Genomic DNA, 27,503 nt, shown 5'->3' on the forward strand with positions numbered 1-27,503 from the left:
AGCTTTCGTCCACTCCCCACTTTTTTACTGTCTGTGACCAAGCCCCAGGCAGTACCTGTCTTCCGAGTTTTGTCTCAGAGGCGGCTGTTTTCCCTGACCCCTTACTTCTGAAGGACTGTGGCTTTGACCCGTTTTGCCCCTCTGCAGGAGGGTCTCACTGAGCAATGGCTGAATTTTGGCTGCACCCAGGAACACTTGCTGGGCCCTGCTTCTGCCAGTGCCCTGAGACTGTGGCCAGGTGCCAGCCCACCCAGAAAAAGTTTGTGAGATAGTGTAGAAGCAGTGTTTCAGGGATTATGGGAAATCACAACACACATCTGGCACCAGGCTTCACTCTTAATGACCTTGTTCCAACACCAGCGAATGTGGCCATTCTCTGGGGTCTGATGGGACCAGGTGGTTTCAACAGTCTCTACCAAATGTCCTTCCAGCAGTGGAACCGCTTTCCCCGTGTGGCCCGAGGACCTCCCAGACCCCATTCTGTTCCTGGGGATTCACCCTTCCCACCAGAGCACTGCCAGGTATCGAGCTGTGGAGTTGCAGACTTTGCATTCCCCTTGTTTACAGTCTTAATGCAATTTAAACCCTCTCCTTTCTCCTTTCTCCTTTCTCCCTTTTTAATTTAGCCCCTGCGGCTGTTTCCAATTTTCTACTTTCCCTCCAGCTGCTTTTGGGGAGGGGTGCTTATCCCGTATTCTCCCCCCACCATCCTTCCTCTGCCCGCAAAAGCCTGTGGCTTCTCGCTCCCCAAGTTCACCTCTCCACGTACCTGCTGAATTCTGTGGTTCAGGTTGTGCAGATTGTTGTGTTAATCCTCCAATAAGTTTTCTAGGTGTGTAGGATGGTTTAGTGTTGGTCTGGCTGTATTTCATGGATGCAAGACACAAAAAAACTTCCATGCTGTTCTGCCATCTTTGCTCCTCTAGAGGTATCATTCTTAGTCTTAGGACATAGGCCTGGCCTTCTAAGTCAGTCCCCATCCTGTCTCACACTGTACCCTCTCAAAGTCATAAGCTCTTCCTAAAGCTAAGTTCTGTCTTATTTCTACTCCCTTTTTACAGCCCCATTGACTAAGACTCAATATCCCAGTGTCTGCCCCCTCAGTCCCTCCTTTACTACCTCCTAACATCCTTAAGCATTCCAAATTCTTCAGCCTCCAGCCTCCCATCCTATCCCCCACATGTTTTGGTTCTTGAATTAAAAATCCTACTGAAGGGTGGGACCTGCTCATTCTGAACAAGTCTTCTTGTGCACTCCACCTGTATCCAGGAATGACTTAAAACACCTGGAAACAGCGACTAATCTCTGAAAGTAATGACTGAGTCTTCAGAGCTGGAAAGTGACTGGGGGAACCAAAAGCCCTATCCTCAGGCCCTGCAGGTCTCAGTTCTTTCCCATCTCTGAATTGTCTATCTCATGAATTAAAACAAAAACAAAAACATAAAGCACTCTCATTCAAGAGACAAAGGGAAAAGGAAGGTATAGGGACAGACAGGTTCTCTCTCTCAGCTTTGTTATTCCAGGATGTCAAGAATCCTGGAGGATGCTTCAAGAGTGGAGTGAAACATTCATCAGGACATGGTGGTGTGGGGAGATGGAATTTGGGAACTTAGAGCTGAGAAAGTCCCACCCCTTGGTAGGGGATAGACTGGAAGGTGGGAAGTAAGGGGTCCTGAGAAGGGAAATTGCATATAGGATATCAAGAGAAGGGAGAGAGAGTTCAAAAAGAACCTAACATTCTTTTCTTCAGGTATTGCCAAGAGTAGGACTAGAAACCTGCTGGTGTGACTATATGTGAACCCAGCTCTAGTATTTCTCTCCCCATTTTCTCTCTGCCCCATTTAGCCTCAATTTTAAGTGCCTGGATGGGTAATTGGAGGCATACTATAAGATGGGATTTAGAGAAAGAGGTGTTCCAAGTTTTGTGGGGAGAGTTAATTGAGAAATATGGGGTTGGGTGAGGAAGAACAACAATCAGAACTCCTCAGACCAGGATTGTGACATGGCCTGTGTCATCACTCCTCTGCAGCCCACTAATCTTCATCCTCTGTCAACCACAGTGGACAGAGTCCAATCAGCCATAGCCCCTGGTCATTTGCACACCCCCAAACATCACAACCACATGCCAGGCTGAAGTCAAGGGGTTGGGTAGGAGCTTTAAAAAATAACAGAAACTCAGTAGAAAAGGAAAGGTGGGCCACCTGTACATTTAGAAGAAGCAACTTTTTCCTCCAAAATAAGGATTAGATTGGGAACAAGTTTTCTTTGGGATTTCATCTCTGAAAAACCGCTAGTTAAAATTTGTCCATGTTTTCTCCAAATACAAATCTTTTGGCTTTCTAAGTGGGGATGAATTGTTCCTAAAGATTTAAGCCTAGGGAAGCTCAAATACTTCCCACAAATAAAATTCATAACAGTTGTGAACATTCACCAGACATGAAACAATGGTCTTGGTCGGGGGAGGAGTTAGGGTACTAATGACTTCTGCATAATGCCTTAAAAGGGGCAGGATGTGTTTCTGGTGCACTCTCCTGTTTGCTTTACACAACAGGCTGTGGGATAGGTGGTATTGCTGCCCACACTTTACAGATGAAAAAACTAAAGCCCAGAATGGTTATGGAACTGGTCTAAAGTATCAAAGGTTTGAGATGGTAGATCTCCATCAGGGCTGCCTGCTCCATCATGGCTACCTACTATTTAGGGGATGGGGAAGTACTAGCTGTGGTAACAGTTTTTTCTTTGCTTCAATATCAGGGGCAGTCCCTGTAAAACCGTGTGATGTACACCGCTATATATATTTATATATTATAATATTATAATATATTATGATATTTATGTATGTATGTATGTATGTATGTATGCCAACTTGGTTTCCATGTCAGGGGCCCACCGCTACTCACGCAGTTGGAGGGGGCTTCCCTAGACTGGCCTCTAGGTCTAGTAGGGGAAACCATTGCCTGAGGTAGTGGTGGTGATGGGGAGGTAAACAAAGAATAAAGCTGAAAAGAGAGCCTGTAATAATTCAGAACCAGTCACAACTCATAAACAAGCCACTTGGAGGAGCTGGTTTGCCCAAGCCTTTGAACTGGCTTAAATGAATTAGGGTAACATCACACGTACCTCCTCCTGTCTTTGTTTAGGAGAGGTGAAGTTAAATTAAAGACTTGGACATCCTTCTCCCCACCTACTCCAAGCCCCCTTCCTAGATCCTCCAGTTAGTCTGAGGCATTCAAAATGATCTCTCTTCCTATCTCTGTATTAAAGGATTAGAGTGGAAGGATTGATTTGCTCTTCCTGGATGCCTGCTTTAATTCTCTGTTGCACTAAGTTATGCATCTGCCTCTTCCAATTTGTTTGGTAGTATTTTCCTTTTATGACTAAATAGGGTGTCTGGTGCCTGCCCTTGGGTGCCTGTCATCTGAAGATCTCCAAGCATTTAACGAAAAGTCACCGGGCTCCACAAACATTAAGGTGACATGTCTATGCCATTAGTCAGGATTTATGAGTTAGGGAACAAGCTGTTGGATAAGGATCCTGCTCAAGGTTCTGGGGTGGATTAAGAGTGAGGCCTGTTCAGGGACCCAAGTCTCAAGTGTTCTTGGTTTTGTCTTACACTCAGAATAAAGCCCTGGAAGAAAAGTTGATCTCAGTTGGAGTTAAAAATTTCCATGTATTAGGTGCTTATGATGTGATCATACTAAGAATTTTTCCATTTAATACAATAGGCTTATATAGTAGGCCCTATTATTATCTTCATTTTACATATGATACTAACTCCAATTGTTCCAAGGAACAGGACTATTAATCAAGGGACAAATGTTCACTGAGCATTTGTGTCTAAGACATTGGTGATGTGAAACTGACTCATTCAACCGATATGTTTGTGAGGTATTGTGCTAGATATTCAATACATTTTGTTGAAAGAATGAACATAAAATACAGATGTTTGAAGGATGGATTGGATTTGGATGATTTGGCAAGACAAAGTGTAGGAAGGCTAAAGCTTATTCCAGGCTGAAGTAAAGATTCAGAGATGGGAATTTATGATATTTACAGAAACCTAGGAGGTCACATAATAACAGCATATCTATTTCAGCTTTTTGTCTCAAACATATATTGGCAGTGACTGTCTGAAGTGTCTTAAGGATTCTGAGGACAGAGTTCTGGGATTAATTAGCAATGTCCATAACTGTCAGAGGCATATACATAGGTCAGAAATGAACCCTTGTTGCTGTAAGCCACTGAGACTTTGTGGTTAGTTGTTAATGCAGCAAAGCTGACCGACAGCCATACCTGCATAATGGTATCAAGATTGAAAAGTTATTGGTATCATGTTTGGAAGGTAAAATTTGAAAGGTTTAAGCCAGAGTGTGGAGAATCTTGAATGCCAGGTGAGGCAGAGCCTGCTATGTATTTATCAGAATCTCTTCCTTTCTTGTTCTTGGACACACAACTGGACCACACTTTCCAGTTTCCTTGTAAGTAACGTGTTCCACTTCCAGGCTTGGCCCATGAAGTCTCCCAAGGGAGATCCCTCATGTTCTTTCCTTTTTGGTCTGATGCATATGACCTTAAGCACACTGATCTTGAAGACCAAATGTTAAAGATGGTAGGGTCACAGGTTGGAAGGATCCTAGTTCCCTGAATTGCCACCTGACAGAGAACAGCTTGCTAACCAGGAACACGCGTTTTGGACTTCACTTGACCCATACATCATCCACTTCTGTTTGTTACCACTCTAAAATTTTGGGCTCTATGTCTTACAGTAATTAATGTTTTCCTAACCAATATGTCAGGTTATCCATCTTTTTCAGACTTCCCACCCCCTCACCACCCAACATTTGTCCAGGGGATACACATATTTGAACATACAATTCACATGCAAAAGTAAGGGATAACCGGCACCCCCCAAGGACATACCACTCATCAAGACCACCCTCACTGCCCATACACAGATGTAGTCTACACCAGGACCAGACCAATGCTCTCAGGAAGGAAGGCACATGTCTTCCACAGCTGGGGTCCATGTATGTAGTACTTGTGTGTCCCATACAACAGACACAGCATGTCTCTACCATGAGACTAAAGGTTCCATGCAGCAGCAATTCTTGTGCTCCTCCTGTGCCCTGAATATGACAGCCATCACCCCCACACAAGACAGATTCAGATGTCCTGACCTACAGTATTCTCTCCGAGTTCACCTGGGGACTGCCTGGGCATAGCTAAAGGCCTCTCCCTATCCCTGCCCACACTCTCATCTGGGGAAACAGCCACAGTAGGAAACATACACAAGTCTACAGGCTTTGTACATACATGGAGGGAGAGGAAAAAACATCCCTTGGGATCTGGGAGGGAGTCTTCCTTCACACCACAGCAACCACTGCTGCTTCCTCCTAATACTGTGGGGCCCAAGTGCACACTGAGGTGCTCCTCCTCCATGGACTACAGCCTCATGCCCCAGCAGTCCTCCTCAAGGCACGGACAGCCCCCTCCACTATCAAAGGGTTATGTTGGCATTGGTTTCCAACCCAGAGTGGTTCTTTACACATGACTCTACACCACTTTAGCCTTGGGAATAGAACTGGGGGAGGGAGGGACCTAGTAAAATTTCCTTTTAATACCTGTGCCAGTGTGGCAGCTGACGCTATGATAGATGGACAAGGGGCCAGGCTGATGGCCGTTAACATGAGGCTTGTGCCCATGGCCACATTGGGGTGGGAATTAGTGGGCTAGGTACCCAGACACTCCATCCTCCAAAATGCAACACAGTCTGTGAGTGGAATGAGATAGAAAGAGGGACCCATATTGATGAAAACCAGGACATCTCCTGAGACCAGACTAAGCCAATCCCCATCCCCATCCTGGGGGAACCAGGAACCAGGATGGGGCAATGCCAGATGGAAACTCAGAGCTGGTCAGGGTGGTGGGTTGCTGGAAGAAGGGCTGGTGGAGGATCCCACTGGGAAGAGGGGAAGACAGACAGCACTTCAGAAGCAGTCAGAGCCTGGAAGGAATGTAGGGAGTACAGGCTGTGACAGGGAAAGCAAGGGTGTTTGTGGGTCCTTGGAGGGTCCCAGGAAGGTGAGGGTAAGACCTCAGAGCCCCTTCCCACTCAGGCTGAGGCCTGACTCTGGATGGAGCTGAGGAGGCCACCTGAGCAGCAGTGGAAGGGGTGCAATTCCTGCTCCCTTTAGCCCAAGGCACCTGCAGTGTGTGCCCATTAGGGTGGGGTGGGCTGGGCTGCTTCTCAGCTCTGAGCACAGAATATAGTGGGGTTTCTTTGGAGCAATCTTTTAGTATTTGTATGGCGACACAATCTTACCCACATCTGTTTATCACAGCAAGTCCTTTCCTATAACTGTCTCCTGTTCTGTCTGTCCATAACGAATGTTTTGGAGTAGGAGTAATTCAGAGAAGTTAAGGACTTTCTGCTGGGAGGACTCCCTTGGGGATGATTAACCTTTTATGTTCATCTGATGGGCGGGCCCAGTGCTGCATTGAGAACATTGGGGCATGGGTCATCTGCATGAAAGGTTTTAGGGAAAATGCAACCTGTAAAGGGGCAAGAGGCATGATGCCCCAGGAGGGGATGGGGTAAGGGCAAGGGGGAGGGATAGAACCTGCCAAATCTGAGATCTCAGGTGTGGGCACCTGGTCATCTGACCCTGAAGGAGATGGGGTTTCTGTTTCAGAGAGAGCAGGACTGTAAGGGTATTGGGGAGATGCTTACCACAGGGGCTGGGAATAGAATGGCATGGCTTTCCACAGGTGGACACATGGCAGATGGAAGCTTTACCTGTCTTTATCTTCACACAATTATTAGGTAAATTTTATTAATCCCACTTTATAGGTTATGGAACTGAGGCTCAGAGAGACTGTGTCAAGGGCCAAGATAACAGTTTATTAATAGGAAATTCAGGATTTGAACTCAGGTCCTTGACTCCTGTGCTCTCGCTCTTTCTGCCGCACCAATGGGCAGAAGGTCTTACCCAGTTATGTGACTGCTTTGGCTTAGGTGGGAGGTGAGGTGGGTGTTTGCAGACAGGTGTTTGTTGCATGAACAGATGAATTATCTGTGCAGGTTCCCATTTCATGGTTGGGCCCGAGTCCTAGAGACTCTAGAGGCAGGAAGGGAATATAGTAGAAGAGTTCCAGTGTGGGCCATGAACTGGAAATTGATTTCCTGTGGGTTTCTATGCTTTGCCTGGACACTGTAGATCTCTAGAATCTAGAGAACTAGACACTGGATCCTTAGAAGAAGGAATAGAGTGGGATGTATGTGTGCACAGTGTGTTTGATGAGTATATGAGAGTATATAAGTTTGCATGTGTTTAGCTGTAAATGTATGAGCTTGTGAGTATGTGTCTTTGTGTTGCATACATGTGAGAATGTTTGTGATGTATGGATGTGTATACATGTGTATTCTGAAGGTATGTATCTGTGTATATGTATAAGGTGTGAGCATATGTGTGTCTATCTGCATGTGTGCAGGTGTGCATGAGTGTGAGTGTCTGTGTGTGTGTATGCATGTATGTGTGTGTGCTGTCCCAGAGGAACTTGAAGATTCATAGCTGAAGATGTCTTTGATGTGGTTTGTGCAAGTTTCCAACAGGTTTCAGGCTATGGTGTGGGGTAAAGGAGGTGGGAGGCCAGAAGAGAAAGGCTGGCTGTGCTTGGAGTGTGAGAGGTTGGGTAGCCTGAGCAGTTGGTGCCTCTGTCCTGCCAGGCACAGGGGGATGGCATCAGGGTGTCAGGTCTGAGGTTGGGTAGAGACTGTGTCCTGAAGCCTTCACACAGGACTTGCATTGGAAGTGCTCAGAGGCCCTGCTCTGACCAGGGAGGGCCTTAAAAAGGTGGGGCCAGGATGTGAGGTTGGCCAGACTGTGGAGGGTTCAGGCCTACTGTCTCCATACCCCCGCCCTCAGGATTTGGGAATGATGTAACCAGGCTGCTATTCCTAACTCTAGGCTCCACCCATTCTGCCTGAGGGCCTTCGAGTCCCCAGAAGTCTCTGTGTGCCACCTCCTGAGGCTGGGATGACCAGAATCACAGTGAAGACTTCTGTCTCTGTCAATACTACCCAGACAGGTCCAAACCATGTCCTTGTATCTTAGAGGCCTTTGATAAAACCATATATGTATTCTTACTGAATTTCACACAAACTGAGGCTTTCATACCCCTTATGATGGGAAGTTCTTACTGAGTCTAACTCAAATCCTCTTGTTGTACTTCATGCCCTGTAAGCCCAGACTGCGTTTGTGAAAATGGATCCCAGTGCCCCTCCCCCAAGCATGGAAGTAGTCATTCTGGATAGACAGACAAGTGGGTCAGAGTGTAGGGATATTGAGAAGATGTGGGGTGAAACTGGTGGATGACAGATGGGTCAGATCTTTCCTGGGAAGGAGGGCCATGATCAATAGAGCAGATTCAGAGAAAGGAATTTAGAGACCACCGCTTTTCCCTGTTTCCCCTGTCACCCCATATATTACCAGGGGAAACTGGAAACAGGCTGTGGTAGGAGGAACCAAGATTAAAATGGGAAAAGTGCTGGAGCACCTGCGTGGCTCAGTTGGTTAAGCACCCGACTCTTGGTTTCGGCTCAGCTGTTGATCTCATGGCTCATGGGTTTGAGCCCCACATTGGTCTCTGTGCTGTCAGTTTAGAGTCTGCTTGGGATTCTTTCTCTCTCTCCATCTCTGTCTGGTCCTCCCCAAATTGTACTCTCCCTCTCAAAATAAATAAGTAAACTTAAAAAAAATGGGAAAAGTACTTCCTTGTCCGCAGCTTTGAGGAACCTCTGGAAACATAGGACAAAGATCAAATGATGGATGAAGAGAAGTTCCTCTTGCAGCTCAGGAAGTAGGAGAGGGGCAGGGACTGTGGGACTCTGAGGGGCAGAGGAGTGTATGTGCTGAGGGTGAGGGTGTGCACAGCATGGTGTTTGTGGTATACATGTCTGTGCTCCATGGTTAACAGTCCTGTGTGCACCAGCCATGTATGTAAACATATCACATGGGGAAGTGTGCCGCTTTGACCTAGGTTTTTTATTTTTTGTTTGTTTGTTTGTTTGTTTATTTATTTATTTTGAGAGAGACAGAGAGACAGAGAGAGAGAGAATGAGAGAGACCACAAACAGCGGAGGAACAGAGAGAGACAGGGAGAGAGAGGATCCCAAGCAGGCTCCATGCTGTCAGCACAGAGCCCCATGTGAGGCTTGAACCCATGAACTACAACATCACGAACCGCTATATCATGACCTAAGCCGAAATCAAGAGTCAGACATCGACTGAGCCACCCAGGTGCCCCTTGATGTGAGGGTTTTCTTGTTGTTGTTGCATTTTTTTAATTTTATTTTTTATTTTTTAAAATTTACATCCAAATTAGTTAGCATATAGTGCAACAGTGATTTCAGGAGTAGATTCCTTAGTGCCCCTTACTCATTTAGCCCATCCCCCCTACCACAACCCCTCCAGTAACCCTGTTTGTTCTCCATATTTGTGAGTCTCTTCTGTTTTGTCCCCCTTCTTGTTTTTATATTGTTTCCCTCTCTTTATATTAATTTGTTTTGTCTCTTAAAGTCCTCATATGAGTGAAGGCATATGGTTTTTGTCTTTCTCTGACTAAGTTCACTTAGCATAATACCCTCCAGTTCCATCCACGTAGTTGCAAATGGCAAGATTTTATTCTTTTTGATTGCTGAGTAATACTCCATTGTATACAAATACCACCTGTTTTTTATCCATTCATCCATCGATGGACATTTGGGTTTTTTCCATACTTTGGCTATTGTTGATGGTGCTGCTATAAACATGGGAGTGCATGTGTCCCTTCAAAACAGCACACCTGTATCCCGTGGATAAATGCCCAGTAGTGCAATTGCTGGGTCATAGAGTAGTTCTATTTTTTGTTTTTTAAGGAACCTCCATACTGTTTTCCAGAGTGGATGCACCAGCTTGGATTCCCACCAACAATGCAAAAGAGATCCTCTTTCTCCACATCCTCTCCAACATCTGTTGTTACCGGAGTGGTTAATGTTAGCCATTCTGACAGGTGTGAGGTGGTATCTCATTGTGGTTTTGATTTGTACTTCCCTGATGATGAGTAATGTTGAGCATTTTATCATGTGTCGGTTGGCCATCTGGATGTCTTCCTTGGAGAAGGGTCTATTCATATCTTTGCCCATTTCTTCACTGGATTATTTGTTTTTTGGGTGTTGAATTTGATAAGTTCTTTATAGATTTTGGAAACTAACCCTTTATCTGATATATCATTTGCAAATATCTTCTCCCATTCTGTCGGTTGCCTTTTTGTTTTGCCAATTGTTTCCCTCGCTGTGCAGAAGCTTTTTATTTTGATGAGGTCCCAGCAGATTTTTGCTTTTGTATCCCTTGCCTCTGGAGACGTGTTGAGTAAAAAGTTGCTGTGGCCAAGGTGAAAGAGGTTTTTGTCTGCTTTCTCCTCAAGGATTTTGATGGCTTCCTGTCTTACATTGAGGTCTCTCATCCATTTTGAGTTTATTTTTGTGTGTATGGTGTAAGAAAGTGGTCCAGGTTCATTCTTCTGCATGTCGCTGTCCAGTTTTCCCAGCACCACTTGCTGAAGAGACTGTCTTTATTCCATTGGATATTCTTTCCTGCTTTGTCAAAGATTAGTTGGCCATGCTTTTGTGAGTCTGTTTCTGGATCCTCTATTCTGTTCCCTTGATCTGAGTGTCTGTTCTTGTGCCAGTACCAAAGTGTCTTGATGATTACTGCTTTGTAGAATAGCTTGAAGTCTGGGATTGTGATGCCTCCTGCTTTGTTTTTCTTTTTCAAGATCGCTTTGGCTACTCTGGGTCTTTTCTGGTTCCATACAAATTTTAGGATTATTTGTTCTAGCTCTGTGAAGAATGCTGGTGTTACTTTGATAAGGATTACATTGAATATGTAGATTGCTTTGGGTAGTATTGACATTTTAACAATATTTGTTCTTCCTATCCAGGAGCATGGAATCTTTTTCCACTTTTTTTGTGTGTCTTCTTCCATTTCTTTCATAAGCTTTCTATAGTTTTCAGTGTATAGATTTTTCACCTCTTTGGTTAGATTTCTTCCTAGGTATTTTATGGTTTTTTGTGCAACTGTAAATGGGATTGATTCCTTGATTTCTCTTTCTGTCACTTCATAGTTGGTGTATAGGAATGCAACCGATTTCTGTGCATTGATTTTATATCCTGCAACTTTGCTGAATTCATGAATCAATTTTAGCAGTTTTCTGGTGTAATATTTTGGGTTTTCCATATAGAGTAACATGTCATCTGCGAAGATTGAAAGTGTGACCTCCTCCTGGACGATTTGGATGCCTTTTATTTCTTTGTGTTGTCTGATTGCAGAGGCTAAGACTTCCAATACTATGTTGAATAACAGTGGTGAGAGTGGACATCCCTGTCTTGTTCCAGACCTTAGGGGGAAAGCTCTCAGTTTTCCCCCTTAGAGCATGATATTAGCATTGGGTTGTTCACATATGGCTTTTATGAACTCGAGGTATGCCCCTTCTACCCCTACTTTCTTGAGGGTTTTTATTGAGAAACGATGCTGTATTTTGTCAAATGCTTTCTCTGCATCTATTGAGAGGATCATATGGTTCTTGTCCTTTCTTTTATTGCTGTGATGAATCACGTTAATTGTTTTGCTGATATTCAACCAACCCTGCATCCCAGGTATAAATCCCACTTGGTCATGGTGAATAATTTTTTTAATGTATTGTTGGATCCGGTTGGCTAATATCTTGTTGAGGATTTTTGCATCCATGTTAATTAGGGAAATTGGTCTGTAGTTCTCCTTTTTAGTGTGGTCTCTGTGTGGTTTTGGAATCAAGGTCATGCTGGCTTCATAGAATGAGTTTGGAATTTTTCCTTCCATTTCTAATTTTTGGAACCGTTTTAAGATTATAGGTGTTAACTCTTCCTTATATGTTTGGTAGAATTCCCCTGGAAAGCCATCTGGCCCTGGACTCCAGTTTTTTGGGAGATTTTTGATTACTAATTCAATTTCTTTACTGGTTATGGGTCTATTCAAATTTTCAATTTATTTCTGTTTCAGTGGTAGTGTATATGTTTCTAGGAATTTGTCCATTTATTCCAGATTACCCATTTTACTGGCATATAATTGTTCATAATATTCTCTTATTATTACTTTTATTTCTGCTGTGTTGGTTGTTATCTCTCTTCTTTCATTCTTGATTTTAATTATTTGGGTCCTTTCCTTTCTCTTTTTGATCAAACTGGCCTAGTTGTTTGTCAATTTTGTTAATTCTCTCAAAGAACCAGCTTCTGGTTTCATTGATCTGTTCTACTGGTTTTTGGTTTCTATAGCATTGATTTCTGCTCTATTCTTTATTATTTCCTGTCTTCTGCTGGTTTTGGGTATTTTTTGCTGTTCTTTGTCCAGCTCTTTAACATGTAAGGTAGTTTGTGTATCTGAGATCTTTCTTCCTTCTTTAGGAAGGCCTGGATTGCTATAGAATTTCCTCTTATGACCACCTTTGTTGTGTCCCAGAGGTTTTGGGTTGTGGTGTTATCATTTTCATTGAATTTCATATACTTTTTAATTTCCTCTTTAACTGCTTGGTTAGCCCATTCATTCTTTAGTAAGATGTTCTTAGTCTCCAAGTATTTGTTACCTTTCCAAATTTTTTCTTGTGGTTGGTTTCAAGTTTCATAGTATTGTGGTCTGAAAATATCATGGTATGATATTGATCTTTTTGTACTTAGGGCTGATTTGTGTCCCAGTATATGGTCTATCCTGGAGAACGATCCATGTGCACTGGAGAAGAATGTATATTCTGCTGCTTTAGGATGAAATGTTCTGAAGATATCTGGTCCAGTGTGTCATTCAAAGCCATTGTTTCCTTGTTGATTTTTTTATATGAAATTTATTGTCACATTGGTTTCCATAAAACACCCAGTGCTCATCCCAACAGGTGCCCTCCTCAATACTCATCACCCACCCCCCATCAACCCTCAGTTTGTTCTCAGTTTTTAAGAGTCTCTCCTTGTTGATTTTCTGATTAGATGGTCTGTCCATTCCTGTGGTTGGGGTGTTGAACTCTCCTATTATCATGGTATTACTATCGATGAGTTTCTTTTTTTTTTTTTTTTTTCACAATGAATCGCTTTTATTTCGGTATGCATCCACATCTCAGCATTTAGTGGTCCTGAACAGAAAAGTGGAAAAACGCAGCAATTTGCCAGGAAGTCAAGCCCGCCAATTTCGGGGATCTGCTGTGCACACCGAGTTCTTTTTCAATCCCTGCTGAGGACCGTGAGAAACAGCAGCACCAAAACCAAAGTATGCACCGAATTCAAGGTTCTTTTTGTTCCAGTTGCCACATTCCAAACTAGACCCAAACGGATTGCAAGATGACCACATGAGAACCCTGTGTAAAACTTCTTCAATTTTTAAAAGCAAAAGCAATTACAGGAAAAGAAAATTCATTCAGAGGGATCGTGTGTGCTTACGAGTGTCTTCTGTGGCCTTTCTCCAAGTTTAACCACCAAGAACTTTGAGAGCTGGCAGGTGTGAGTACCCCTGGTGACTGTTCTTTTCACTTTATCAAAACCTGAGCTAAAAAACCGCATCAGCTGACGATGACAGCAGAGGGTGGCAGGGCTGAGGACCCAATATTCCTTCCCAGGCTGGTGGAGAGTGAGTAAATGTGGTTCCAAAACTAAACGAGGGAAGTCAGAGACTCTTTCCAACCTTACCTGATGGCTTCTGGCCAAAGCAAGGAAGTATTGTGAAAAGTGTTGGGTGGTGATGGTACAAAAAGGGAGTTGAGGAGGAGGAAGGAAAAAGCAGCACCCCTCGATTAAGGTGGGGGAGAAGATATGGGGAGAGCCCTGAATTCCTCACCAAAGGCCAATTTCAGAGGGGAGCAGAGGGGGTTACAATCTATGCTTCGGCCAAGGGTGGTGGTGGAAAGTGAAGAAGGGACAATGGCTTGGGGGGGGGTGTGGTGGTGGGGGGCATCATTTAAGACTTAAAAAAAAGCAGGGGTGCAGCTGGAGCACCCCCACACACCCAGCAGTAGTCCCACAGGCTGTGACCTGAAACCTTCACACCTACTCTAGCAAGCCACCCCAAGCTGGAGGGCTGTTGCAGGGAGGGAAGGAGGGAGGGAGGGAGGCAGGGGGAGGAGAAGGGGAGAAGGCAGAGACCCCAGGCCATGTAATCAGCAGCAAGGTGATTGTGTGATGTGTCTTTTCACAGTTGAGTTAGATGTGCCCCACCAGTTATGATGGGAACCAATTTAAATATACTTTCTTGATCCCAGAAGTTCAACTATGTGGACAGTGGTTACACTTGACAGGATGATTTGTTATAGCACAACTTATATATTTTAAATGGACAAAAAAATTAGTATCGTTTACAGTATCTTAAGATAAATTGCCTTTGAATGGGAGCTTCCTTTCCAGTACTTTGAGGTCTACAAGACGTATCTAGAAAATTTACTACTGTGGAAAATGAAGACTGCTTAAATCGAATGGGAGGGGGGGGAGGGGGAGGGCCTGTGGTTTTTCTTTTTGATTAATTGCTGTAACACTGTCCTTCGGGCGGCTGAGGGAGTTTCATGTTTTCTTTAGACATCATTAGGCGCCGGAGCTCTTGCAGGACGACTTTGATGCTATATGAATTCTGCCACTTTGCTAGCACTGATATGGCTCTTGGGTCCACCACTCCATTAGAACTATTAACTCCATTCATATTAATTTTTGTTACAAATCTTACAAACGGGGGTGCTTCTGGGTATTTAGGTCCACATTCTATTTTAAGGCTGTATATTCGGTTTTCATAAATTGTTCTTGGAGGCCCAATTATCATCCCTGTCCATCTTGTAAGTGTCATGTCTTCGTCATCTTCTAGACCCCAGCTAACTGTGCCATCTCCTACTCCTTTCTGGCCTTCTTCCAGTTCTTCCAACAGTCGAAAATTGCGAGGGACTTTTACTCCCGAGCCCGTGGTGGCTGCCATCTTGCGTCGCTGTCGCTCCTCGATGAGTTTCTTTATGTTTGTGATTAATTGATTTATATATTTGGATGTTACCACATTTGGCGCATAAATGTTTACAATTGTTAGGTCTTCTTTGTGGATCGACCCCTTGATTATAATATAATGCCCTTCTGCATCTCTTGATACAGTCTTTATTTTAAAGTCTAGATTGTCTGATATAAGTATGGCTACTCCAGCTTTCTTTTGTTGACCATTAGCGTGATAGATGGTTCTCCATCCCCTTATTTTCAATCTGAAGGTGTCTTTAGTCCTAAAATGGGTCTCTTGTAAACAGCATATAGATGGATCTTGCTTTCTTAGCCATTCTGTTACCCTATGTGTTTTGATTGGAGCATTGAATCCATTGACATATAGAGTGAGTACTGAAAGATATGAATTTATTGCCATTACGATGCTTGTAGAATTGGAGTTTCTGGTGGTGTTCTCTGGTCCTCTGGTCCTTTCTAATCTTTGTTAGAAAGATACATATATATACATACATACATATACATATATATACATACATATATACACACACATATATATACACACATTTATATGTATATACATGTATATATGTATGTATGTGCATATATATGTGTGTATATATGTATATGTGTGTATATACATGTATATATATGTGTATACATATGTATATATGTGTATATATGTATATACGTTATGTGTGTGTGTGTGTATATATATATATATATATATATATATATATATATATATATATTTCATCTTTTCTCCCCTCAGAGAGTCCCTCTTAAAATTTCTTGCGGGGCTGGTTTAGTGGTCACAAACTCCTTTAATTTTTGTTTGTGTGGGAAACTTTTTATCTCTCCTTCTATTTGAATGACAGCCTTGCTGGATAAGCAATTCTTGGCTGCATATTTTTCTGATTCGGAACACTAAATATATCCTGCCACTCCTTTCTGGCCTGCCAAGTTTCTATGGATAGGTCTGCTGCAAACCTGATCTGTCTTCCCCTGTATGTTAGGGACTTTTTGTCCCTTGCTGCTTTCCTGATTCTCTCCTTGCCTGACTATTTTGTGAATTTGACTGTGATAGGCCTTGTTGATGGTCTGTTTTGTTGAGTCTAACAGGGATCCTCTGTGTTTCCTGGATTTCGATGTCTGTGTCTTTCCCCAGGTTAGGAAAGTTTTCTGCTATGATTTGCTCACATAACCCTTCTACCCCTATTTCTGTCTCTTCCTCTTCTGGGACCCCTATGATTCTGATGTTGTTCCCTTTTAGTGAGTCACAGATTTCTCTAATTCTTAAATTGTGCTCTTTTGCCTTAATTTCCCTCTTTTTTTCTGCTTCATTATTCTCTATATGTTTGTCCTCTATATCACTGATTCTCTCTTCTGATTCATCCATCCTTGCCGCCGCTGCATCCATCCGTGATTGCAGCTCAGTTAGAGCATTTTTAATTTCATTCTATTTTTTACTTCTTTTATCTCTGCAGAAAGGGATTGTAATCTACTTTCAACTCCAGCTAGTATTCTTATTGTGATTCTAAATTCTGGTTCAGACATCTTACTTGTGTCTGTATTGGTTAAATCCCTGGTTGTCATTTCTTCATTTTCTTTCTTTTGGGGTGAATTCCATCATTTTGTCATTTTGAGGAGAGAAAAGGAATTAATGTAGAAAAATTGATATTAAAAAATTAAAATTAATAAAAATATTAAAATTAAAAATTAAAATCTCACACACACAGAAAATCGAATAGGTGATGTTAGATCCTAGGTGTGTTATGGTCTGTGTGTTGAAAGTGGTTTGACAGATTAGAGGGAAAAAAAGGGGGGGTAGAAAAAAAAGGAAATCGTTTGAGAATTTGAAAAAATGAATAAACTGAAGTAGACTAAAATGAGATGAGGGGGGTAAAGTAGAATTTGAAAAAATATACACAAAATTAAAGAATATAGTAGAAAAATATTAAAGAATAATATTTTTCATAAAAATTAAAAATAAATATGAATTTTTGTTTTTATGTATGTAAGAAAAAAGAAATGAAAAAGAGAAAATATAAAAAAAAGAAAGAAAAAAGAGAAAATCATTTGAAAATTTGAAAAAGTGAATACACTGTAGTAGACTAAAATAGAATGATGGAAGTAAAATAGAATTTGAAAAAAATTACATAAATGCAAAAAATATAGTAAAAATTAAGTAAAATATTTTAATAGAAATTGAAAGTAAAAATGAAGTTTTCCTCTTTCTGCATTCAAGAAAAAGAGAAAAAACAACAAAGAAAAAATAAAAAAGGAAATTGTTTGAAAAGTTGAAAAGGTGAATACATTGAAGTAGACTAAAATAAAATGATGCAAGTAAAATAGAATTTGAAAAAAAATTGCACAAGAGTAAAAAATATAGTAATAAAAATTAAACAAAAATTTTTTTATTAAAAATAGAAAATAAATATGAATTTTTCTCTTTCTGTATTCAAGAAAAAGAAGTGTGAAAGAGAAAAAGAAAAAAGAAAGAATGAAAGAAAATTGAATAGATGAACCTGCTAACAGATTGAAGTAGGACTGAAATTTTGTTTCCCCAGAAGTCAGTCTATGTAGTGCTTTAAAATCCATAAGCTAAGCTGGCAGTGAGACTTTTGTTCTTTAACAGCGAAGTTGGCCCAGTTGGGCGGGGCTCAGTGTAACAGCTCTGCTCTCCACTAGATGGCACTGCTAGCCTACTGGGGTGGATTGTTGCAGTGCTTGTAGGTGCCTATGCGCATGCGTGGGGGTGGGGGTGGGAAATGGTGCTACCCAGCTATCCAGTCTGTTCTCCCAGATCAGCAATCGCGCATCCGTCCTGTCTTCAGCTTTCATCCACTCCCCCACTTTTTCACTCTCCGTAACCAGGGCCCAGGCAGTACCTCTCTCCCGAGTTTTACCTCAGATGCGGCTGTATTCCCCCAGCCCCTTACTTCTGAAGGACTGTGGCCTTGACCCGTTCCGCCCCTCTGTGGGAGGGTCTCACCAAGCAATGGCCCAATGAGCAATGGCCGAATGTCAGCTGCACCCAGAAACGCTTGCTGGACCCTGCTGGTGCCCCGAGACTGTGGCCAGGTACTAGCCCACTCAGAAAAAGTTTGCGAGATAGTGTAGCAGCAGCATTTCAGGGATTATGGGAAATCGCAACACACATCTGGCACCAGGTTTCACTGTTAACGACCTTGTTCCAACACCAGCGTATGTGGCCTCCTTCTGGGGTCTGCTGGGACCAGGTGGCTTCAACAGTCTCTACCAAACGTCCTTCCAGCAGTGGAACCGCTTTTCCCCATGTGACCTGAGAACCTCCCGGACCCCACTCTGTTCCTGGGGATTTGCCTTTCCCACCAGAGCACCACCAGGTATCGAGCTGTGGAGTTGCAGCCTTTGCTCTCCCCTTGTTTACACTCTTAATGGAATTTAAACCCTCTCCTTTTTCCTTTCTCCCTTTTTAATTTAGTCCCTGCGTCTGTTTCCAATTTTCCACTTTCTCTCCAGCTGCTTTTGGGGAGGGGTGCTTTTCCCGTATTCTCCCCCCACCCAGTCTCTGTCCTCTCTCCGCCCGCAAAAGCCACTCCCTACCGTCAGTGGCTTCTTGCTCCCCAAATTCACCTCTCTGCGCCATGTACCTGCTGAATTCTGTGGTTCAGGTTGTGCAGATTGTTGTGTTAATCCTCCAATCACTTTTCTAGGTGTGTAGGATGGTTTAGTGTTGGTCTGGCTGTATTTCATGGACACGAGATACGCAGAAAACTTCCATGCTGTTCTGCCATCTTGGGTCCTCCCTTGATGTGAGTTTTTTAAACCAAGTGCTGTGAGCTGGCTTTCCCCTGGTATCTATGAAGTATGCTTTTTTAGGAGTAGCAGCACCAATTGGAAGACCCCTGGATTAGGAATCAAGAAAACATAGTTCCAATTAAGGTTCTAGTTATCAGCTGGGACCTTGTGAAGCATCACTTGTGTGAGCTGGCATGTCACCTGCTGTATAACCATAAAGGAAAAGCCATTCTTTTTGCCGTCAGCCCAAATACTGGGGACCAATAAAATGAAGCGGACTGGAGTGGGTGATGGCATTTTAGGAGCCAAAGGTAATAAAGCATGCCAGTGGTAAATGCTGAAGGAGGGTTTTCTGAATTAGAAAATCATGAGAATTTGCTGGTACCAAGGATTACCCAGCCTGGGCAGCCCTGCCCTATCTCAGGACCCAGGGCCCAGCGCTGGCTCTGCTTGGAGAGCTGTTCTATGCTGCCCTCTTGTGGCCATCAAGCCCTTCGCAGGTCCTGCTGAGAAGATTCCCCTCAAGTGCTCAAGGCCCTGTTCCTTGCCACCTGGTGGAAATTACATATGAATCAGGAGAAGTGATCTTTAGTCCTCCAAGAGTGCCTTTCCCCCTCATGTCCTCTGGTTTCTGGAGGCATTCACAACCTCTTAAAGGCTGGGAAAGTCTTCCTGAGATTTCACCCTCTTTACTATTGCCTGATTTTTAACTTTGGCTTTTGGGGATATGTGGTAGAGACAAGGAGCGGAGATCAAGATATTGAGCAGAGAGCAATTTCTCTTCCTCCCTGGGTTCCATCTATAACCTTAGCTCCCCAGGGTCATTGGGAATTTTCAAAGAAAGACAATATGGTCTAGTGACATTTCTGGAGAAAATGGGTCTGGAGCAGACCAGGAATTATGTGTCTAGGCCTCTGAGAATTTTCACCTAAGCCCAGTCCCTCAGTCTCAGCAGGGAGATGCATTGGCAGGAGCCAGGAGGCAAGAGATAGGGATGCTGGAGGGAGATAATGTATTTGACAGATGCTGACGGGACTCCTTATCTGCTAGCTCTGGAGTCCCCTCCCACCAACCAGTCTACCCTTGACCCTCCCTTTCTAGTGCTTAGTGCTCATTAGTGACTGCCTGTCTTTGGAGAGACATCCAGGGAGCAAAGTTGCATTGGGTGGGTAAGGGGGTGAGGAGGAGGGAGGGACATAAGGTAAGTGATGGAGAAAGAGGGGTTGGAATGACTGGGATTGTCGCTGGGATCCCATGATCACTGGGGTGCTTGGAAGGCTTGGCAGGGGAAACTGTCCTGGGGACAGATACTGACTTGCTGGGGGTGAGTGGGGGTGGGGGTGGGAAGGAATACTGAAAGGGATTGAGTTCCATTGATTTAGGCACTTATTTTGGGAAATCTGGTAAAATATGATCCAAGGAGTTTATTGAGTATTCTTATGTACAAGGAAGAGTTACAGGTGTCATAGGGGATTTTAGAGGGACACACATTTTCTCTTCCCCTTCCCTTATTTGAAGACCATCCACATCTCCTTCCTGGACTCGTTGCCCCACATGTGCCTGTCTGAGGGGTGCAAGGAGCAGCTAGGCAGTTCTCACCTGGGATGCAGAGGCAAAGCTCTCAGTCTTCCTGTTCTACACACACCCTCCCCCCCTAGGCAAAGCATCTGCAATGGGCCTCCTGCCTCTCCTCATTCCTCTTCTCACAGAATGTTCCAGACTCATAGATACCTGGCCTACGGGGACCTTAAGTGCCCTCCCAGAATTTCCAGTGGCTTATAGTGGATACACTGGGGAGGGTGAGGGCCAACTAGCAGGGAGGTGAGGCGAATCTCAAGTCCTGGAGAATATTTGATGAGGAGCAGAGGGCTGTAGTCAGAGCCTGTGCTGCATCCTAATTTTCCAGCTTTTCATCTTTCACATGAAGGGCTGCTTGCACAGCCCCCTCTGCTCCCTCTGAATAGCTCACCCTAGATGCTGCAGGGCAGCACTGGGAGGCAGAGGAGAGGGCAGACAGACACAGGGACAGGGAGAGGGACAGCAAGGCCCAATAAATTCAAGGCAAGACTGACAGAGTGGGACCAAGAAGGCAGAGACAGTCTGGGCACCCTGGAAAGTCCAAGAGACCAAGACACAGAGTCAAGAGAGGTAGACAGTCCAAAGTGGAATAGAGAGATAAGGAGATAAACTCAGAGACAGGAGAGAGGGAAGAGAGGAACATCCAGGGAGCAGATTGAAAGATCCAAGGCAGACACAGAGAGACACCCAGAGGCCAGAGATAGTGGAAATACACATGGTCACAGATAAATGAGTAGGCCCAGGTTCAGGAGGTGGGAAAGCCATGAACCCAGATCCAAAGACAGATCCATGGACATGGGGCCAGGGCTGAGGCGATAGAGAAGTGCACAGAGAGGGAGTGAGAGGGAGACAGAGAAGGGAAAGGAGGTGGGGGCCAGAGGGGGAGGCAGTGAGAAAGGGAAGGTAGAGGTTGAAGAGAGTGGGATACAGACTCTGAGTCAAGGTCTCTGCTGCTGCTGGTGTGTGTGTGTGTGTGTGTGTGTGTGTGTGTGTGTGTGTCAGGAACACAACAATGTAGAGATCCATACAATGACCTAGTCCTGTGGTGCTGAAGGAGACCCCACTCCCCTCCCTCTGCAGAACTACTCTGGGCAGTAGAGGGAAGGGGGGAGAACAGAAACAAGATGTGTGTTAGAGAAAGACTGAGATGGAGAAGAATTGGCAGAGCCCTGACTGAGATCAGAGGCAGAGAAACTGAGAGTGGAACAGGGAGTAGATAAATGGGCAGAAGACAGAGGGAGACAGATCAGGAGAAGGAATGTGATGGAGGCTGGTGTACAGAGACACAGGGAAAGGGAGGGAGCCTCTCACTGCATGAGGGAGAGAGGGGCAGGGAGAGAGAGGCTGTTGAGAAGCAGATGAGGGGAAAGGGGGGCCAAGCAGGGCACCTGTCTCCCCAGAGAGGCTGGGTTTGGATGAAACAACCCTGTGGGAGGTGGGGAGGTGGGAAGTGAGTGCTTTTTAGGGTGACCTTCTCTCTCTCATGTTTTAAGTACAGTGAACCTATTCCACACAAGCATCTTCTTCACGGGAGCACTTACAACTGTTGCTGCAGGTGCCTGGTCACCTGGCATCCTCTGTGGGGATTGGCTTCACAGCCTGTAGCACAGCCCTGAGCATCCTCACCAGGGACACATGTTTGTCCTTGGGGTGGATCTGATTTTTCAGAGTTGCCAAGTTTTCTCCGAGGCTGGAGAATAAGGTGAGGACCCAGCTGGGAAGCCATATTTCTAGGTAAAACCAGGTGAATGTGGGAAGACAGAGTGGAGGATATGCTCTCCACCAAAATGGCTCTGAAAGGTCATTGTGAAGGAGACGCTTGCAGCATGTGACAGAGGGAGACATTCCTGGTGGCTGCTGGAGCCCAGATTAATGTTCCTGTCCATTTGTGAAATGCTTCCGGGAACATTCCCAGCCTGGTACTGGAGGGTGAGAACTGCATTTGCCTGAAATACTGGGTTTAGTGGTCCTGCCCTTTGGGAGTTTACAGTTCCCTCCCTGCCAACTGATATGCAAAGTTACCTAATGACAGTCAGCACAGGCCAACAAATGAAAAGGACAAAGACAAATTCAGAATCAAGGCCAGTTAGTTCATCAGGGAAGGCTGCCTGGAGGAGGGGACTCTAGAGTGAGGTATAGAAGGATAAACCTAACAGGACATTGGACAGAGGGGGAAAAGAGGAAGAGAACTTCTCTCTGTTGATTCTGAAGCAGGATGAGCAAACCATAAGGCAAGTAGAAGATTGTATTGGTGGTCTGGAATAACTTGGATTGGGAACCAGCATGAAAGGGAGTGGAGAGGCGCAGATCTTATGGCTAGGCTAGAGGTTCTGAATTTGCTGGGAGAGGTGTTGGGACGCCCTGGAGGGTGCCCTAAGATGTGTATTGGCACAATGGCATGGAGGAGTACCCAAGTTTGTATGTCTTCTGTGTGTGTGTGTGTGTGTGTGTGTGTGTGTGTGTGTGTGTGTGTGTTGGGGGGTGGGGGCAAGATATACATCAGGTCACTTTGTGCCAAGTGGCTTTGTGTCCCAGGTGCCTGTCTTTCCATCTGTATGGGTGTTTGGTATGTCAGTATGTCTGAGCGCCTTTGTTCATTTGTGTGTCTCCTTATGGTAACATGTGAATGGTATGTCAGGTGCATCTTGTGTATTTTATCTGGCTGCACTCAGTGGAGGGAAGCATGTGTGCATGGGGGTATGTTGTGTATGTGTTTGTGTGTGTGCATGTGTCTGCAGGAGATGGGGGAGCCCTGGCTGCCCAAGCATCACCTTCTGTCTCTTTCCTTCCACTGGCTCCATCCATCCCTGCTGAGGTCCTGACAAGGCAAACAACAAAATGGGAAACAGCTATGTCCAGAGAGACCAGAAAATTGTACACCAGGTACAGAGCCCCCCTGGGGGGAGAGGGGGCTCAAGAAGACCCAGGTGGCCAACAGGCAGACAAAGAGTCCTGCAGGCACAGGCTGCTCCTTGGAGCAGGTGCACTCACATGCACACACACTCTCAGGTACCCACAGGCCTGCCAGGCACAGAAGGACATACACACATTCATGATGTCCCTCTCCCCACCCTCCACCAAGCACAGTGACCCTGCCTTTCATCACCTCCAAAAGCCTCCCAGGGTTTGGGGATATGGGGCTGGGGATGCTCACTGGGATTTAGGAGCCAATTGCTCTTTTCTTGGAAGGGTGTGTGTGTGTGTGTGTGTGTGTGTGTGTGTGCGTGCGCGCACGCCCACCCTCACCTTCAAGCCTTCCCACATCCTCACCTTCCCCAGTGCTCTTTGAGGCTGACTTCTGTTCCCCCTCTCTGAGCACTGTCTCTAACCCTGTGTCTCAGTCCCACATCCCTCCCACAGGGACTCTGCTCCCCGCTCTTGCTTTTCATCCTTTTGCGTGGACTTTATCTTTGTCACCCATGCCTCCACTGTCACTCTCTACATAGTGCCCTAGACTCTATAGCAGAGTTCCTTCTGTGACCACCCTTCTGCTGTGTCTACACCTGCCTTGGCCTCCCCCCACAGGTCCTTTGTCCACCCTACTGCATTCTGCCCATGGTTGCCACTACCTACAATTCTGGTCAGAGGCTTGGGTGTGTCCCTGCCCAGGTTCTTCCTTAGATTGCCCTTTTTCATGTTGGTTTCAGGTGTGATCTCTGGGCTTTGCCCCCTCTCCTTCCATGGGGGCTCTTCTGCCCCCTCCAGACTTCCATTTTGGTCTGTTTCCTCCTCCCCTTTCCTGTTGTGTAGCTGCCTGCACTACCTTCTGACTCCCAGTCTCTGCCAGGACTCCCCTGGTTGGTGGGGGGCTGTGGTAAAGCAGGAGGTCCTGGGCTGAGCTGGACTCCTAGCCCTGTTCCTCCCATGGAGCCTCTTCACCTGGACTCACTCACCTGTAAAATGTGGGAAATAATTGCAGGGGCAACAGGAAATAATTCCTGGGACTGTAGGGAGAATTAGCGCTGTGGTCAGGATGCAACATACTTGGCACATAGTAGGCACTCAATAAACATTAGCTTTTGTTATTTGTCCTTCCTCAGTCTGCTCCCCTGTCGCCTTAGCCTGGAGTCAAAAAGATATTAAGAAGAGAGAAAAGAAAAATTAATAGACAGTATAAACCAAATCCAACTAAATATCAGGAATTTTGTATGGTTCAGCCTAACTAGTGCTCTAAGTTCTGAACACAGGAAATGTCCATGAGTGTGGACAAGAAGGGAGGGTGGGTACTGGACTGAACCCAGAACACAGGAAGCCATGTGAATTGTGGACTGGACCAATCAAAGTCAATCCCAGGGAGGATGGAGGCTGCCCAAAGTCCAGCCTGCATTTACCTGTGGTGGTAGTGCTGGCCACCCTCTGTCCCTGCAGTCACGGGCTTTGTCTGCTGGGGCTGCAGGGGATCTGGGAGTACATCTCCCCCAATAGTCTTACCTCCAGACAGAACCTGGACTTCTGAAGCCTCAGACTCACATCTTCCTCTCCACTCCCTGCATATCAGGTACACACACACACACACACACACACACACACACACACAGGGCCCCTGGTATTTCTTTTTTTTTAAATGAATTCTTTAAAGCCTATATTTATTTATTTTTTTAATTTATTATTATTTTTTAAATTTACATCCCATTTAGTTAGCATATAGTGCAACAATGATTTCAGGAGTGGATGTCTTAATGCTCCTTAACCAGTTAGCCCATCCCCCCTCCCACAACCTCTCCAGTAACCCTCTGTTTATTCTCCATATCTAAAAGTCTCTTATGTTTTGTCCCCCTCCCTGTTTTTATATTATTTTTGCTACCCTTCCCTTATGTTCATCTGTTCTGTGTCTTAAAGTCCTCATATGAGTGAAGTCATATATTTGTCTTTCTCTGACTAATTCTGCTTAGCATAATAACTTCAAGTTCTATCCATGTAGTTGCAAATGGCAATATTTCATTCTTTTTGATTGCTAAGTAATACTCCTATATATATATATATATATATATATATATATATATATACACTATATATATATATATATATATATATATATATATATATATATATCACATATTCTTCCATTTATCCATTGATGGACATTTGGACTCTTTCCATACTTTGGCTATTGTCGATAGTGCTGCCATAAACATTGGGGTGCATGTGCCCCTTCAAAACAGCATACCTGGATCCCTTGGATAAATACCTAGTAGTGCAATTGCTGGGTCATGAGGTAGTTCTATTTTTATTTTTTTTTTGAGGAACCTCCATACTGTTTTCCAGAGTGGCTGCACCAGCTTGCATTCCCACCAACAATGAAAAAGAAATCCTCTTTCTCTGTATCCTCGCCAACATCTGTTGTTGCCTGAGTTGTTAACATTAGCCATTCTGACAGGTGTGAGGTGGTATCTCATTGTGGTTTTGATTTGTCTTTCCCATTCATCTTTGATGATGAGTGATGTTGAGCATTTTTTTCATGTGTCGGTTGGCCATCTGGATGCCTTCTTTGAAGAAGTGTCTACGCATATCTTTTGCCCATTTCTTCACTGGATTATTTGTTTTTTGGGTGTTAAGTTTGGTAAGTTCTGTATAGATTTTGGATACTAACCCTTTATCTGATATGTCATTTGAAAATATCTTCTCCTATTCCATCAGTTGCCTTTTAGTTTTGCTGATTGTTTCCTTTGCTGTGCAGAAGCTTTTGATTTTGATGAGGTCCCAATAGTTAATTTTTGCTTTTGTTTCTCTTGCCTCCAGAGACATGTTGAGTAAGAAGTTTCTGTGGCCAAGGTCCAAGAAGTTTTTGCCTGCTTTCTCCTCAAGGGTTTGATGGCTTTCTGTCTTACGTTTAGGTCTTTCATCAATTTTGAGTTTATTTTTGTGTATGGTGTAAGAAAGTGGTCCAGATCTATAGTTCTCCTTTTTAGTGGAGTCTTTGTCTGGTTTTGGAATTAAGGTAATGCTGACTTCATAGAAAGAGTTTGGAAATTTTTCTTCCATTTCTATTTTTTGGAACAGCTTCAGGAGAATAGGTATTAACTCTTCCTTAAATGTTGGGTAGAATTCCCCTGGAAAGCCATCTGTCCCCGGACTCTTGTTTTTTGGCAGGTTTTTGATTACTAATCGATTTCTTTACTGGTATGGGTCTGCTCAAATTTTCTTTCTTCCTGTTTCAGTTTTGGTAGTGTATATGTTTCTAGGAAGTTGTCCATTTCTTCCAGATTCCCCATTTTACTGGCATATAATTTCTCATAATATTCTCTTATTATTGTTTGTATTTCTGCTGTGTTGGTAGTGAACTCTCCTCTTTCATTCTTGATTTTAATCATTTGTGTCCTTTCCTTTTACTTTTTGATCAAACTGGCTAGAGGTTTATCAATTTTGTTAACTCTTTCACAGAACCAGGTTCTGGTTTCATTGATCTGTTCTATTTTTTGTTGTTGTTTATTTGTTTCGATAGCATTGATTTCTGCTCTACTCTTTATTATTTCCTGTCTTCTGCTGGTTTTGGGTATTATTTGCTGTTCTTTTTCTAGCTCCTTAACGTGTAAGGTTAGGTTGTGTATCTGAGACCTTTCTTCCTTGTTTTGGAAGGTCTGGATTGCTATATACTTCCCTCTTATGACCGCCCTTGCTGTGTCCCAGAGGTTTTGGAATGTGGTATTATCATTTTCATTGGATTCCATGTCCTTTTTCATTTCCTCTTTAACCTCTCGGTTAGCCCATTCATTCTTTAGTAAGATGTTTTTTAGTCTCCAAGTATTTGTTATCTTTCCAAATTTTTTCTTGTAGTTGATTTTGAGTTTCATAGCATTGTGGTCTGAAAATATGCAGGGTATTATCTTGACTTTTTGTACTTCCTGAGGCCTGATTTATTTCCCAGTATGTGATCTATTCTGGAGAACGTTCCATGTGCACTGGAGAAGAATATGTATTCCTCTGCTTTTGGATGAAATGTTCTGAATATGTATGTTAAGTCCATTTGGTCCAGTGTGTCATTAAAAGCCACTGTTTCCTTGTAGATTTTCTGTTTAGCTGATCTGTCCATTGTTGTAATTGAGGTGTTGAAGTCCTCTACTTTTATAATATTACTGTCGATAAGTTTCTTTATGTGTGTGATTAATTGATTTATATGTTTGGGTGCCAT

The 27,503-nt window shown here is 43.9% G+C and overlaps 3 protein-coding genes across 4 annotated transcripts in view; 2 read left to right on the forward strand and 1 right to left on the reverse strand.

The window, feature by feature from the left end:
* Positions 1-27,503, forward strand: part of LOC131519895 (cationic amino acid transporter 3-like) — a 236,902-nt gene that overhangs the window by 75,906 nt on the left and 133,493 nt on the right. The window lies entirely within an intron of this gene.
* LOC131519892 (cationic amino acid transporter 3-like) overlaps positions 1-27,503 on the forward strand; it is a 69,149-nt gene that overhangs the window by 8,905 nt on the left and 32,741 nt on the right. The window contains exons 1-2 of one of the 2 annotated variants that reach the window (XM_058743449.1): positions 17,790-18,097; positions 18,220-18,381. The exons of the other annotated variant lie outside the window; for it this stretch is intronic. The gene's annotated coding sequence lies outside the window, so the exon portion shown is untranslated. Of the gene's footprint in view, positions 1-17,789; positions 18,098-18,219; positions 18,382-27,503 lie in introns of those variants that run through there. 2 annotated transcript variants of the gene reach the window in all.
* On the reverse strand, positions 13,219-15,022 carry LOC131519904 (ubiquitin-conjugating enzyme E2 variant 1). The gene has a single exon (XM_058743475.1). It carries the CDS (start codon positions 15,006-15,008, stop codon positions 14,565-14,567), a length of 444 nt encoding a protein of 147 aa, XP_058599458.1. The 5' UTR covers positions 15,009-15,022; the 3' UTR covers positions 13,219-14,564.

Source organism: Neofelis nebulosa, chromosome 8 (genome assembly GCF_028018385.1).
Source record: "Neofelis nebulosa isolate mNeoNeb1 chromosome 8, mNeoNeb1.pri, whole genome shotgun sequence".
Taxonomy (NCBI): Eukaryota; Metazoa; Chordata; class Mammalia; order Carnivora; family Felidae; genus Neofelis; species Neofelis nebulosa.

Excerpts from the sequence above, each read along its gene's own strand:
- LOC131519904 (XM_058743475.1), bottom strand. The coding sequence starts at position 15,008 with ATGGCAGCCACCACGGGCTCGGGAGTAAAAGTCCCTCGCAATTTTCGA.